The 17,113-nt window shown below is 39.9% G+C and overlaps 1 protein-coding gene across 1 annotated transcript in view; it reads right to left on the bottom strand.

Annotated features, from left to right (window-relative positions):
* Positions 1 to 1,874: 1,874 nt before the first annotated feature.
* The window catches only part of LOC124120580 (von Willebrand factor D and EGF domain-containing protein-like), a 28,490-nt gene continuing 13,251 nt past the window's right edge, over positions 1,875 to 17,113 (bottom strand). The window contains exons 8-19 of the mRNA XM_046483439.2: positions 17,000 to 17,085; positions 16,436 to 16,499; positions 15,946 to 16,131; positions 14,050 to 14,297; positions 12,837 to 13,143; positions 12,090 to 12,245; positions 10,922 to 11,105; positions 9,840 to 10,030; positions 7,300 to 7,569; positions 6,984 to 7,098; positions 5,460 to 5,580; positions 1,875 to 3,524 (exon numbers count right to left, since the gene is read on the bottom strand). Coding sequence (XP_046339395.2) covers positions 3,455 to 3,524; positions 5,460 to 5,580; positions 6,984 to 7,098; positions 7,300 to 7,569; positions 9,840 to 10,030; positions 10,922 to 11,105; positions 12,090 to 12,245; positions 12,837 to 13,143; positions 14,050 to 14,297; positions 15,946 to 16,131; positions 16,436 to 16,499; positions 17,000 to 17,085 — 1,998 coding nt within the window. The 3' untranslated portion in view covers positions 1,875 to 3,454. The remainder of the gene's footprint in view (positions 3,525 to 5,459; positions 5,581 to 6,983; positions 7,099 to 7,299; positions 7,570 to 9,839; positions 10,031 to 10,921; positions 11,106 to 12,089; positions 12,246 to 12,836; positions 13,144 to 14,049; positions 14,298 to 15,945; positions 16,132 to 16,435; positions 16,500 to 16,999; positions 17,086 to 17,113) is intronic.

The raw sequence follows: 17,113 nt of genomic DNA, 5'->3' as shown, positions 1-17,113 counted from the left end.
GCTCACTTTTAAGCAAAATGTTTACTCTGTTCCATGTAGTATTCCAGTAAGTTTGACATGAATATTTGGTCTTCAGCCAGGAAATGCTTGCCGTAAAAGGCGACTAACGGGATCGGGTGGTCAGGCTCGCTGACTTGGTTGATGCAACGCATCCAAATTGCGGGGATCGATGCTCATGATGTCAATCCCTGGACTCTCTGGTCCAGACTCGATTATTTAGAGACCACCATCATATAGCTGGAATATTGCTGAGTGCGGCGTTAAACAACAAATAAAAGACAAAAGACTGTTGACAGATAGTTCAGTTAAAACGAGTACTATTGCCTGTAATTGTTCAGTTAGATACACGTGCCTTAGGTAAACATTTCCTTTTTCTCTTATTTGCCCTTCGGGTAGATATATATTAATGCGACTTGCTTCAGGCAAACTGTTTCAAAATAGATTTTCCACTGTCTCAACAGTGATGACTGAACTTGCATTTAATGAGTTCAGTATGTATCACATACTACCTATATACGGTTGTTCATGTGGTTTTAAAGTAACATCTATATCATATTTCATATTTCTCTCTATGGTGTTTGTTCATACACTGCAGAGGGGTTTTCCGGGATGAATCATGTTTTAAGTGTGTTTTGCTGTCATCGAATCCAGTTAACACAGAATCCACCACATTATTGAATCGTTGGATAAGGAGTGAGTGAGTGGTGCTGACAAACCTAGAAACATAATCGGGGCGAACCGGGATTCGAACCCACAATCATAGGTTTCTGGCGTGCCCGAGGGACGCAACACAGCAAATCGCGGCGCCTAAGATGACTGGGCCACCCGTGCCTCCCATTGGATAAGGAAGCTATTACATAAGTAATTGTACAGTGATGATACACTGCAGGAGCATGGTTTCAACACATTTCTCATTTACATAATCAATGTATATAGATAATGTTGTTTGATGCATATATTGCTCATGTAGGTATTAACTACTTATATCCGAAGACAGACTAAACACCAATGTAAGTTGGTTCTGATTGTTTTATTTTTGCGTCATGATAGCCTGAGATTGTAAGGCGTATCTGTTGTTATATGCAATATGTTTCTACTTGTAAATAAAATGATATTTCTATTTCTACACCTGAACGGTATTGTTTATAACTAGCGTATACATTACTGTATAGCAATACTGTTTGCAGTTTATGCCTAAGTCGGGTTAGTTCGACACTTTATAGCTATGCTGATATTAAGTCTTTGAATGGCATTTAGAAGTGATACACATACAGAAGAAACATTATGGATGTCAACCTCTTTATAATGAGGAACACAACGAACGTTTCGGAGTACATACTTACTCATTTATGCTTGTAGGAGTTTGTTTATTGTTTGAAATTAGCACTTAGCAATATTCCACCTATATGACGGCGGTTTCTGAATTATCGAGTCTGGACTAGACAATCCAGTGATTGACGCCATGAGCATCGATCTAAGCAATAGGGATACGATGACATGCATCACATCCCGTTAGTCGCCTATTACGGCAAACATAGTCGCTTATTACGGCAAGGATAGTCGCCTATTACGGCAAGCATACTCGCCTATTACGGCAAGCATACTCGCCTATTACGGCAAGCATAGTCGCCTATTACGGCAAGCATCGGTTCCGGATCTTCACGTGTCTGTTGGAGTAAGTATATACTCCGAAACGTTCACGAAACGGTTACGGGAATTGGCCTTGTCATTCAAATTGCCCTTACAAATAACGATCTATGCCTTTGTTAATTACTAATATTGTATAATATAAGTACACGGTTGTTCTTTTAAAGACGTTTTGATGATAATTAAACAAGTAAGTAATGGATCAAGTGTTAACATTAGCAGAACCATCAATGCAAAGGTTTCAGCTTTGCCAGTTTCCGAGAAGAACTTGAATTTTTATACAGGTCGATGCACAAGGACAAAAGGATTCGATCCTGGAAAAAACAATTGTGACCCTCTGACCATGTGGTGAGCTACATTGGGATGCCATTGTCATGACTGACAATAACATGTTATCCTTGTCTTCAAGAATGCTGGAAATAGCGCCTTTTTGAACAGTGTATCAGCTGTATAACATGTTTTGGTTTGTTGTTAAACACCGCACTCAGCGACATTCCAACTATATGACGGCGGCAGGTATGTGACGGCGAGTCGGCTGGAAGGAAACCAAAAGGTATGGGCGGGCAAGCCTAGACACATAACCAATGCCAACGGAGAATCGAACCTAACATCATAGGTTTCTGACACGCCGAAGGGACACAACTCTGCATAGCGAATTGGGGCGCCATAAACGACCGGACCATCAATGCCCCATGACGAAACAAAAGGAATATGTTTTCTTCACATGTTGAATGCAGAGTTTTTCTTCATGCATAAGCGTTAAGAAAAAAAATATGCATCAATATGTTTATTCAGATATTTTACCACATATGGTAGCTACATATGGTTTCTGATGATGACCAAAAGGTAGTCTTTGGTAACACGTTCTAATTTATAATGCGAAACATACATAACAGCCATATTGTGCCAATTCCCTGGTTAATGCGGATTCCCACAAACTGTTTGCACGATCTAACCAAGTTATGTCAACAAATTTCTCTCAGCGTATGTCAACGCCTTATAGTCTGATCACGTAATATCCCTAGAGTAATAAAGGGTGGTCGCTCTCTCACGACTTACCCGTCTAATTCTTACGGACAGATATGCCACATACACACGCAATATTATATTCCATATATGATATTAAAACACAGCCGGCACAAATGACAACGTTACTAAACTTAAGGCCCTAGTTTATGGTTGAGGCAATCCAACAGGTCTTGACAAAAAGTCACGGGAAATTCCCTTGCCTCTAAAATTGACAATCTCTGCCTTTGTTAATTATAGTTATATGAGCAGCATACACGTACATCCTGACTACTGATTATATACCTCATGTACATTGTTTGTCTCCCCCAAAAAACACACACAAAAAAACCCAAAAAAGACCAACAACAACATAGCAACATAATAAAGAACCCAATACAAGTATTTATATAATTGTAAACAATCTGATTATGCATACATGCATCATCATGGTGTCTTTAGCATTTTCTTTAAAAAAAACAATCCAATCAAATCATGCAAGTGACGATCTAATCATGATCACGAACACCAGCCCCATAAACCTGTACCTGACGCAATCTGTGATACTTTCTGATTATACATACGGTCATATTGTCGCAGCTAATTCAGTTTGTCCAGTCCTTGCAATGAACATATAAACATTTAAATCACCATTCTGGTATCTGTAGGCATTCCACTATTCGTTATTGTACAAGGGACCATTTTCTGTACTGAATGATCTGTTTGAGTTATGCATTAGTTTGGATCTGATAATTCTACTGACTCCAAAACTTTCGTCAGTGTGGTGGGATTTCAGTCATGTCTAGGCTTTAGGTTCCTTCTTCATTTTCTTGTCGAAGATCGTAGGTGAGGCAGCAACCTTTTGTGGTTGTCTGAAATATAGTTCCAGTTGTCAGTTTAATAATGTGACATTCCTGACATTGAACAACATGAAAAAACATTTGAATGTAACATATTGGTTATAATGTGCCTAAAAATCAAAGTGTTTTGGGGGGTGTTGTAACAAGTGACGATAGTTTTAGGCGGAAGTTCATCGCCTTTGTATAAACCATGACAGGTGATATGTGTAAATTTAAAAATGTCAGTTGATAGACAACTCATTCAATTCTAGCAAGAAAATGAAAACAAATTCTTGACAAAACAATCATTCATTCAATGCATGCTTGTATCATGGTCTCGACTATAAGTTCTACATAAAATAATTATATATCATAACACAAGTACAATATGCATGTATGTATGTACAATAAGTCTTTCGCTCGTGCAGGTGTTAGTTCATTATAATACATAAACACAACAACTCTTGAGTGCGTAAGAAGCCACTTCAATGACATTTTCATGAATACATAATTACGAATCTTACAGAGTACAATCGACTCATTGTAGGTATGGAAAGGTTTTTCAACAAAGCACATAAACAAGTATAAAGTAGGCTTTCTTGTTTGTTTGTCACTGATTAAAAATATTTAGCATTTCAACATTCAGGTGCTGCTCTGACTACATGAAAAGGGGTATTGTATTGCACGTGCATGTTATATATACAAATACCAGACAAGAAAGCGATGGTAGGAACAAAATTATCAAATAAATGAAAAATAAATAAATATGTCAAAATCTGGATAGTTTCATCAACTTCACTAGAATTGAACTTCGGCATGAATCGATGCTCATGATGTCAATCACTGGATTGCCTGGACTGGACTCGAACACTACCGACCGTCGTCACATAGCTGGGATATTACTGAGTGTGGCGTTAAATAACAAACAGATGAACAAACTGATTTCGGACTGAAATTAAGGGACAAAAAGCCAATATATTACGTGATTGACGCGCCATTTAAAATCATTTCAAAAGACGATGTCCTATTTGAAAGATATGGTGCATGTTTTATTCACGCTACATTCTGCAATACCCTAGTCCTGTGACAGCAGCCTGTAGATACTCGAATCTGATCCAGGCAAACCAAACCTATACATTCCAAGCAGATCCACACAAGGAAGTCATGGCCAACCCAATGCCAAGTTTAGTCAGCTCAAAGGTCAAGTTCGAGGAGCTGATGACTTCTTCCGACCTGACATCTCCATTTAAAAACTGTGGCGGTCGGGTAGCCTAGTGGTTAAAGCGTTCGCTCGTCACGCCGAAGACCCAGGTTCGATTCCCGACATTGGTACAATGTGTGAGGCCCATTTCTGGTGTCCCCCGCCGTGATATTGCTGGAATATTGCACTCACTCACTCATTTAAAAATTATCCTGACGAAATAAGGTAAAGTATATCTCGAGTCGGGTATAGTAATAGACATGTCGTGCAAAGAGTCTTAAAGTACGACATAGTCTATTGAATCACATTGTGGTTAAAGCATATATACATGTGCATATATTTAAAATGTCAACCCCAGGGAATATCTGCCGTAACAGAATATACTGAACGTAAAAGCCAAAAGTTAAAATTAAATGAACTGATCACTGAAAATTAGTGATGACACGCTGTATTCGCAAAAGGCGTAAGCATGTCCATATGAAGCACTCGCCACGAACACAATTATTATTTAAAAAAATAATATGACTGCCGGTGGGGTAAAGCGATGTGAAATTAAAACTCCACAGTGAGTGAGTTAATATTTAAAGTCACATCGGCAATATTTCAGCCATATAGTGACTAAATCAAGTTATATATTAATACATATAGACATTAAAATCTGTCGACAAAGGACAGTAAAAACACTAGACTATCACAGATGTAGATTTAAAACTCCACAGACCTATTGTGTTCCATGCAGCAATACTGGTTTAATGTAAAATACATACCGCAACTTCCTATAACATATCACTGCACACACGACAGCAGCCGCCAGCACAAGTCCACCTAACACAGCTCCAATAATCCAGAGTGGTTCTTCCTCCTTGTCCAACACTGGACAACCCGGTCCTGTGCAATGATGAAGAAAACGATTTATCAAACCTACAAAGGTTTTTATTGTCCAGAAACACACAAAACAATATCAGAAATACACATGTGTATGTTTTTTACTTGCGCATACATGTTCCATCCCTGTTTTCATTCCATGTGTACATACCACATCTCCACCATGCTTCAACATTAGGTTTTGTACAATGTCATATATAATTGTCGTAACCTACAGTACTGGCATGATACGAATGTAAAATTGTGCAGTACACACACAGAACTTCACACATATCGGATCTTATACGAAGGTTGTTGGTTGGTTGGTTGGTTTGTTGTTTTACGCCGCACCAAGCAATATTCCACCTATATGACGGCGGTCTGTAAAAAATCGAGCCTGGACCAGACAATCCAGTGATTGACATCATGAGCATCGATCCACGCAATTGGTTGGTTGGTTTGTTTGTTGTTTAACGCCGCACTCAGCAATATTCCAGCTATATGACGGCGGTCTGTAAATAATCGAGTCTGGACCAGACAATCCAGTGATTGATATCATGAGCATCAATCCTCGCAATGTGGGATCGATGACATGCATCAACCAAGTCAGCGAGCCTGACCACCCGATCCCGTTAGTCGCCACTTACGACAAGCATAGTCGCCTTTTACGGCAAGCATTGGTTGCTGAAGACCTATTCCACCCCGGATCTTCACGGGTCTATACGTAGATTATGATCACTCACGATAACATACCAACCGTTGGTTACAATGGCCCAGTTACGACTATTTACAGGCCGCCATGCTACATCGGGCATATTGCTCAATGCGGCGCTAAACAGCATTCACTCACTTTGACTTCCGTTAAGAAGCCCCAAGGTGAAATTTTCCTTTAGAGGAGAAAACAAACAGACAAAATGCACGCCAGAAACCTATGATTGTGGGTTCGATTTGTTTTGTTTATTTGTTGTTAAATGCCGCACTCAGCAATATTCCACCTATATGACGGCGGTCTGTAAAGAATCGAGTCTTGACCAGACAGTCCAGTGATTGACATCAAGAGCATCGGTCCACGCAATTGGGATACGATGACATGCATCAACCAAGTCAGCGAGCCTGACCACCTGATCCCGTTAGTCGCCTCTTACGAATCCTAGTTCACCCCGATTATGATTCTAGGTTTGTCAGCAACATACCCGTGCTCGTGGGTTTCACCGAAGTGGTAAACGTCTGAGACCTGCATTACTTCGGACTTTCTTCCAAGATTAAGCTGACACGCCGTGATATAACTGGAATACTGTTAAAAGCGGCGTTAAACCCAACTCACTCACTCACACTTCAGACAAAATGCTAGATTAAACATTTGGAAATATTTAATGAATGCAACGATCGGCAATCGATGACTGTAACAAAGTGATGAAAACAATTACCATATTTCGCCGTCCATGATCTGATGGATAGAGAAGCATCACAGACATAACAAGGGTTGTCCGGGTGACTGGCTCCGTGATCGACACACACAGCCCCAGCAGTACACGATTTGCTCTGAAGAAAATGTTGATGGGTGAGAAGACAAACACAGTCGGTCACACACGTACATATATAATCTTCTATATACTTCAAACGTATGCCATAAACACATGTAGGCTAATGTCTACGAACAAAATAGTAAATATTAGTGATAGCTAATTAGTATGCCCTTATGACCCAAGTATTCATCAATCCAAATAATTCAATGATACCTACTGTGAATGTACAGAGTACTGTGTCATCTTTAATAACACATGTTTGGCACTGGGAGTTGAAAAGTATTACGACCATTTCTTTGCTGAAAACCTCTCCATAATTGGACACTGCTACGTTAAACCCGGATGCAACAGCACTTCCGGGATGGCCGGAATTCAGATCCCGCTTATGTCGGTGTTGAGGAAGACCGCAGAAAACCTCTGCGAAACTTTCCACTATTGGTTCGGTGTAGGTTGTGGCCTGGGCGGTTTTAACCCCATCATGCGAAAGCTGGAAAATACATGGTCATATGGTATATTCGACTTATATTATGGTTACGTTGCTGTAGCTGAAAAAAATATCTATTCACAATTCAAATACCCCCTCCCCGCCCCCGCTGTAGGTCATCTGCACAATCGATGGAAGGCTGCATTATTTAGAAGCTGTCGTCCAGTCATTGACGACAAAATGAATACTGATCACAAATATTAAAGAATTGGTTGGTTCACTCTAATGTATTATCACAATAGTTGCTACTTTAGCGCAACTATCATGTATGTTCCTTTCAATTGCGCACGCCAGAAGGCGATGCAATGATCACGAAATAATACATGTCCGAATGCACTTTCCGCAGATACGTTGCTTTCAGGTACATGAAAATATCGCCGCTATTTGCCGTGCACAATTCGATCAACCCATGGTTGGGGTTTCGAAACACAGATTTGCCCTGATACTGTTTAAAGGCATGTCATCACCAAACTCCTCTTCGTGGGTTTGATACAGTGGACGACTTGCATCACTTCTGGCATCCTCCCTTATCAAGCTGACACGTTGTGGTATTTTAAATCCAACTCGCGCACTCGCTCCGTCCCTTCCCAGATCAATTACCATTGTTTACATATACACAAAGTTAAGCGCCACCCACCATATGTGTGAGCTGTTACTTTTGGCACTTAATGATGACTTTTATAACGAGATGTACGATTGTTATAAGCCGTATATGTAAACCTCTTGTGATGCAAAAGTTGTCCCAAAGTAATTTCATCTTGTGTTCCAAAAGAATACGAGCAGAAAGGAATTTTACCGAAGACCAGAAATTGAAGGATTAGACACATTGAAAAACTTTTTTTGTCATGTAACTGTCATGATATCAGCAGACCATATCAGGCGTCACATAGACACCCTAGGGAGTGCAGAGTCTATTGCAAGACAGAAACGTCAGTAACGTGTGTATGATTTACGGAAATTGACCACAGCTTCAACCCTACGCCTCATACTCATTACAAGTCGTTGAATGCTTCTCTGAGGCAAACGGATCCATTCTTCATGAAGTGTGGCTTCAAGTCCAGCGAGACTTGGGGATCACGATGTCTGATTTTCCGGACAAGAATGTCCCAGAGATGCTCAATCGGATTAAGATCCTGACTACAGGCAGGCCAAGGAAGAGTGGCAATAGCTTCTTGACGCAAATAAGCCCAAACTCACCGAGATCTGTGTGGTCTAGCATTGTCGTCCATGTAAACAGGTCTTGTCAGAAGAGGATGGTTGTCAAAATGAGGGACCACCACTGGACGAAGAACGGCATCTTGGTATTGTTGGCCATTCACGTTTCCACGAATTGTCACCAGCGGAAGTTTGCAGTCGAAGGAAACACAACCCTATATCATGACAGACCCCCAGCCACATGCTAAGGTCTTCTGGATGTTCCTTGATGCAAAACGAGTGTTACGTTGCCTCCAAACACGTTTTCGACCATCAACAGTTCGTAGCAGCATTAGACACTCGTCCGACTAATGAATCCTTCTCCAGTTGGTCAAGTTCCATCGACTACAGGCACGACACCATATCAGACGATTCCGCACGTGCCTCTCAGTCAGTTGAGAACGTTTGACTGGTCTTCTGGCGTTATAACCAGCCGTTCTGAGGCGACGCCTTACGGTCATCGTCGAGCGTCTCTCTAGGTAATCCACTGCAGTCTTAAATCTATTGAAGTGGCAAATGGATTTCGTCTGACTATCCTGAAAAGACGTCTATCCTCTCTGTTAGAGGTCTTTCTTGGCCTACCAGACCTATGCCTGTCATTGACATCATTGGTTTGACCATGTTTGACAATCAAACGAGTGATAACACTGTGATGACGACCCATTTGTCTTGCAATGGACCTGCATGACATGCAAGCATTTTTCATGCCTATCACTTGCCATCTTTCAGCCTTCGTTACCTTTCTCCTCACCATGGCTGATTTTCAACCTCTATTGGAAGGGGAATCTCACACAGGAGCAAAATGCAACCACGTGCTGGAACTTGAATTTCACTATTTATAGGGTAGGGGAACTGCAGCAACACGTAAAGCATGCTTTCCTTGTGGTATCTTGACACATTTGGGTTCATGAAACTATGGAAGCCTAATTCAGTCATACATCATCATATTTCGATTCCCACACGTGAACTTAAGAGACTATGCATATGGTGGCGCTTAACTTTTGTGCAGGTGTATACATAAGTAACTGTAGATATATTATTATTAAATTAATTTATAATATATTCTGAAATGTTCATACTTGAAATAAAGTTATACGGCATCTCATATTTCCAAATTCATCAAAGTAATCCCCCACGATTGCTGTCTCGTTGCAGTCTTCAACTGCCACATCACAATATCCTTCTCCAATCATTCCGTAAACAACAGGTGGGATGGACTTGTCGATAGAGCAGTCTTCTCCACCAAAGTTTGCATTGCAAACACATGTACCTGAATAGAGAAGAAATACAAACTTGAACCAAATGACAAAATTTATACAACATATTGACAAAAATGAGTGGTCATCAGACAATAACATTTCATGAATGAGAGTCACAGATTAGATGACAGTTACCATGAAACCCACACACATGAATCAATACTATGCGACCACTACTGTTCGGCGCACATGCACGACGCGAAGACAACGTGGAAAGGACCCACACGTATGTCTCACAATAACTGTGGGAACGTTCCCCATATTGCTTAAAAAGCCTCAACGCTATCATTCACGTTGTTTGGAGGTGGTTGACGCTCTCGTACACAACATCCCAAGACATCCCACAATGGGGTTTCCGTCTGGTGATACTGCTGGCCAGTTCATGAAATTCATCCTGCTTGCTGGAGAAAGTCTCAAGTGATCCTTCCGGTGTGTGGTCGAGCATACATTAACATGCTGAAGCAACAGCTGTTAACAACGTTGACGTCATTGGTTGGAGCACAAGTCTCAAGATTTCGCTGATGTATATTTGGGCAGCCAAAACGCACAATGATGAAATCATTCTAGAAGCTGGCTTTGATTGCTGCCCAAGCCGTTATGATGCCGCCATCAAACCGATTCGTATCTCAGTATACATAACTGTAACACGCGCAATTGTCAAACAGTCAGTGTTTCAAATGCAGTAACGGTCAGAATAGGTACATAATGCCTATCATATCGACTACAACAGCTGAATAAAATTACATTCATTCACTCATTCATTTATCTGTTACCATGATAAAGCTGGCAAATGACTCGCTGAATTATACAAAAACAGGCATTACTGACATATATGATATACTAATATATACTCACATATAACTTAAAGTTTGTATATTTGCAAATATTAAATGCAATCCTACCATTTTCACATAGACCCTCTCCTGAGCATTCATTTGTACACGTCATCTCCAGCAGGGTGTCAAATATGGAGGGGAGGCCAGGAGTTGTGTCCTCGTGAAAAGAAGAATTCAGCGCCACCTCTTGCAAGCATTGGCTCTTTGCTGATTCCAGGGCATCCCGTGCAAAATCAGTAGTTCCTGTGAGCTAAAGTGTTTTGTTATAAACCAGAAAAATGTTGGTAAATATTTGCAAGAACAAAGACATCCCCGTTCATGTTTCACCTCTAATTCCTCAAAGCCCTAAATCATAACCTTTGCACCATGAATTTCTCAAGAGTGGACCTATCATGTATTTAAGAACATTTATAAGATCTGTACACTTCATGAGCTGCAGAAATTTTGTTCGACGGATTCTGAGAAAAGGGAGAAACGGGATGACACTGCATGAAAAATATCAATGCCTCAAAACATTTGCCAAGACAACGATGGAGATATAAATGTTCTGCTGGGGTTTTGACATCCCTCAAATGTTGAAGCGTTAGCGGTTAATGGCTGACAAGGGCGGTCGGGTAGCCTAGTGGTTAAAGCGTTCGCTCGTCACGCCGAAGACCCGGGTTCGAATCCCGACATGGGTACAATGTGTGAAGCCCATTTGTGGTGTCCACCGCCGTGTTATTGCTGGAATATTGCTAAAAGCGGCTTAAAACCAAACTCACTCACTCACTCACTAATGGCTGACAAATGTTAAAACCTTCCTCTTAACATGAGTATTCTGAACGAATTTTAATAATATCCCTTACGGATACGAAGTATTTGTGTGTATTTTATTAAATGCGTCATGGTATGTCTTCAATTCAGTGTACATGTATATGGTATTTGGAAGACAGAATAGTTATTATTTTGCTTATTTGTTGATTAGCGCCGCACTCAGCAATATTCCAGCTGTATGACGGCTGTGTGTGAATAATCGAGTCTGGACCAGACAGTGATTAGCATCATGAGCATCGATCTACACATTGTTGATACGATGACATGCATCAACCACGTCAGCGAGCCTGACAACCCGATCCCGTTAGTCGCATCTTACCACAATCATAGTCGCCTTTTACGACAAGCAATGCTGGCTGAAATCTAACTGGATATTCACAGGTCGGTTAGCTATTCTATGAACATTATACAGTGTACACACCATGATATCAAGAACACAGTTTTCTTTGTTGTCCGAGATAATCTGTTGTATTCCGTCAACATGTGTGCATACTAGTATCGTCTTGGTGTTGTTGAACAATTTGTCACAGAACAATGTCGCCGCCTCTTCGGTCATATTTGTGTCCGTGGCCAGCGGCTGTAGAACAGTCCATAAATAAAACAATTAACACATACCATATAGTATGGTAGTTTGTAAATGGTAAAATAAACCAGAAATTCTTTTGAACTGTATTCTATTTTGGATATGTCTTTCATTTCCGACCACCTATTTTCTGACAAATCTACCTGGCTGTATTTTCCGTCCATTTTCCCGAAACATTTCAAATACCAAAATATGGTTTTAGTTTTCTGTAATCGTTTTACATCAATCAACATTTGCCGACGTCATATATCTTGGAAATTTAAGTATGTAGTATGTAATCATTATCATACATTTAACCATGGAGTTATTATGATCATAACTGACTGATTTGGCTGATTGTCTGATTTCCCCGATGCGACCAATGTTAAGGGATGTTATGACTTGTCTAAAGAATAACACACATAATTACAACAAGTTACTGACTGGTTTGTTTCTAGATCTCCATCTCACGTTTTAACAATGTTACTGTGCTGTCATCAACCATTTGAGCACAAAGCATCCTGGGAGTGTCAGGTATCATGTAAATACACCAACTGCTTGAAGCAAATACACGTCACTGTCGCTAGCCTTAATACAACAACATACCCTAGGATATTCAGGGTGTTCATTGAAGGTAGAAGGTGACCGTTTTTCTCTTGAGATTTGCTCCTCATTCTGGAACGCAGCAGCTCTGCGCGACCTTGACATTATTGTACATTCTCGGGAAGCTGACGGCGGAGGGCGGAATCTGTGGTCGTACACACATACTTTTCCTGGTCCTGGGGAGCATGTGGCTTCTGGATGTGGCTCCTGACCAACAAGGTCATCTTTATCACACTGGCAGTAATAGAATGTGGATGTCCACCATTCCAAATTCTCCAGATGGTTGTAATGAAATAGATTTGTTCTTGCTCTGTTGATATAGGACATATATTGTATAAACAAGCATGAATGATCATAATGCATTCTATACTATATTCCATAGAATCAATTAAGGTGCATGCAGGACAAACATTCAACCAGACTTTGGAAGACTAAATGCTAAATCTCAATCACATGAAAATAGTGCCAGTATAACAGTATTCATTGTTTGATAGGCATCACTTAGAAGTTGACGGATGACAAGGTAGACACAATTTTATGGATAACAACTTCTTTAATACTGTAAAAAGCGACGTTTTAGTATAGATCCTTATACCGTTGTCATAAGTCTTGCTTGACAACGATATAAGGATCTATACCGAAACGTCGCTTTTTACAGTATTAAAGAAGTTGTTATCCATAAAATTGTGGCCGTGTCTTCCTTGTCATAACAGTATTTGAGAGCCACTGCTCAGCACAACTCTAACAATGTCATATCATTAGAAAATAAAAATTGATTGCAAGATGTCGCCTGTAACGCTGTAGACATAGCTACTTGGACCTTCAAAGTGCATTCTACTCAACCGAAACTGAAATAGAAACATGCATGCAGAGGATATTTTATGCATGCTTTTGTTTGTTTGTTTTTTAACACCGCCTTCAATATTAACTCCATATCACGACTGTATGTAAATGCTAAGTCACCGAGCCTGACCAACCCATCCAATTTGTCTCAAATAGCATGGTTGCTTGGGACCTATATCCTTAATACAGGTCGCGACAACGAGCCTTCACTGAATAACAATTGTATATAAAAAGGAACAACACCGCAATTTAATTAGGACCCATATTCCCTGTATGTGTTGTGTTCAGCGAAGTATGTATCTCTGGATAGTAAGAATAGGTTCGTGCATTTAGACATTGTCTGTATCTGTTTAGAACTCGTGTGCTAACTTACCTCCATGACTCTGTAAAATCGTGGTAATACCTTCGTGTGTGATACTGTGCCTGCACACAATTTGCTTCAGCGCCTGTGGCTGTCGACAATGTTCCATCCGACATCTGAAAGTCGTCCTCGCATTTGTTGGTGAAAGTTCCACATAAACCTCGTGTTTTATTGAAATCCGAATCCGATGGGTAAAGACGAACATTGCAGAACCTACCACTGGGTTCTACCTCCACATAACTTCCAGTCGGTAAGTGAATCTGAAAAACAAATACGCAACATAAATTGTGGCTGTTAATATGAAGTATTTCATAAGGTACCAATGAAGGTTAAGATGAAAAGATATTATACTCCCATATACACTTTTGACACATGTTATATAACAACGGTTAAGTGTTGCCCTGTGGCATTTGTCAAACATATGAAACTTTTATGCCGACGCATTCAATGCATATAATGCTGGGTTAAACAGCTACCATCCTGTTACACCTGTTAGTCAATCTCTCTGTTCATTTCCGTCGCAGAACTGCAGCACAAACTCGCAACACCTTCATGAAAATTTGCACATATAATACCGTGATCACAAAGCAATTAGCACTGCACATATTTTCGGGAAAAAACTGGACACCAGTGGTAATATGGAAAGCTAACCAATATTAAAAAAACAAACTATAATCAAGGAATTAAAACACTAGTCGATGTTATATGCTTCAATTGAGATTGACTCGCGTGCCACAATGCTATTTCAGTTAGAAATTCGAGAATTAAACGAGCACTGGTATTATTAGAAAGACCCTAATACGTTAAATGACAGTAATTATCACTTTGTAAAAGAAAAATCAACACAGTCAAGCAGAACATGTATATAAATTGTCAATTCAAGAGAATATGTAACCAGCCTCGATTATCTGCCGAAACAGGTTCCATTTGGCGATTAAGGAATAGAACACTGAAAATCAGTTATGGCACCAGGTGTTCGCGAAAATATAAGCATGTCCTGCCCTACCGTTGGCACCCGGCATTCACGCGATTTGCATAAAAAAAGTATATGGATTTCTAATTTAACTCGTCAGTCGATATATGGCCACGTTGCCTTTATAATATGGTTGCTATTGGGACAGTATTGAAAATCGGATTTGGAACAATTTAACAAAATAAGGTGTCATCGATCATTGGTGAGATGAAGCGTACAGAGTTTCAGTGGCATTACCCAAGTCGACAATGACAGACGGTGGATAAGCAGTCTGTGACATGCGCTCACCTGACTTACATTTGAGCGAAAACGACATTTTAGTGAAAATCTCAAACATAGTTTACAAATAACTTACATTGTGTGACCTTCACATAGGCCACGTATGACCTTTTAAGATTTGGACCCTACCCTGAGGATGACATGTCCAAGTTGCATTGACCGACAGCAACTCCTATTTGAGTTTAGAGATAAAAAAATGTATTTTGGGGGCTAGGATCTGAATGGTACCTTGACTATTGACATAATCCGTTTTTGTAAATTATCATCACCTGCAATCCCTGACATATCAAAGTACCATGTGGTTTCAAACAGGTCAAAATTACCTACAAATACATTCTATATTAAAAGATCATCATTTGTCATACATAAGAATTCCAACAATATAACCACTACACAGGACTTAAAGGCAATGAAGTGAAAATGGCAAACATACCATACGAATGACCTTCATTTCGAGCTTGACCTTATCAAAAACGTTTCCAGATCGCAGCCACTTCGCAAGGATGGCATGTACCAAATTACAATTATATTTAGTTTATTCAACCCGAGGTGTCATTTAACCTTACATTTCTTCATACTTTAACATCGTGGATGACTTTGACACTTGACAAGAATGGTCAGTGTATAACTCTAATGATGAATTGTTTAATGTGTACCTGATATGTTGTTCCTTTCCTGAGTACTTTGAGAATGTCTTTTCCATCTTCACACATGACGTAATTGATGTTCCAGCTTGATCTGTAACACCTGTTCATGTGGAATACGGTCCTTCCAGCTCGGACAGCGACGCCGCATGGGCATCTTACATGCCCACTTCCACAGGAAAGCATTTGAATTTGTACCTGCAAGGTTAGAAACGTGGAATCAAATTATGACAGCCAAAGTGCAAATATCTTTTGTAGTTCACTTCTGTGTGTGTGTATATATGTTGTTTGTGGGTGGGCGTGATGGTGTGTGTTATTAGTTGGGGGATCAGTTGTATTTGTACCAGCAAACGTGGTATTAAGTTAATATAACCAAAGGGCTCATGTATGTTGCAGTTCACTATTGTATGTGCATATTTGTGTGTAGACAGGCGGGCGTGATGGGGTGTGTGGTGTTTTTTCATGAGTTCAAATTATTGTTGATTAGAACCATTTCTTTTACCTCCAAATTCAGGTCCACGTTCTTATAAAAGACGAACACGCCATCATCATGAAATTCGTACTTCCTGAAAGGATAAGCATATTGAAACGAATACAATATAGAATAATTAACTGCCACAGAGCAAAAGTTGCCAAATTTAACAAATTAACGACAGTAGGGGATTAACGTCATAGGTGACGCAGGGGTAGCATTATGCAGATGGCTGTTACAATGAATGCTCGTTCCACCCGTGACGAACAGGTCTGGTTGTTGATGAAATATAGTGATAGCTAAATAGACAGATTTTTTATTCATGCACCGATTGTCTTTAAATGTAATATCCAGTTATGTATGACTGTTTAATAATCTCATACCAACTTTGACTGGAGTAGGTCCAATAGTTTTTCAGATATTGTAGTAAACGTGGGAACCTTAAATTATCTTCCAGACTATATCTTTGTTCTAATACTTGGTTTTAACATTTTCTCAACCTCCCTACTTCTCTTAAGTGTATATATATTCGGTTCGGTGACAAACGTGACCGAATGTATGTGGATTTGTGTTAGAACCATAATTTTCCAGTACCTTCCATCAGTAGTCTGCATATGTGGATCTGTATATGCGTAGCAAACTTTGTTTTTGAAGATTCTTGTGTCTTTAACAATTTGTACCTGTAAATGTATCAACACTTATTGTCAA

Source organism: Haliotis rufescens, unplaced genomic scaffold (assembly GCF_023055435.1).
Source record: "Haliotis rufescens isolate VD_foot unplaced genomic scaffold, xgHalRufe1.0.p SCAF_1, whole genome shotgun sequence".
Taxonomy (NCBI): Eukaryota; Metazoa; Mollusca; class Gastropoda; order Lepetellida; family Haliotidae; genus Haliotis; species Haliotis rufescens.
The sequence above is the reverse complement of the archived record's forward strand: the minus strand, read 5'-3'. Positions and strand labels throughout refer to the sequence as shown.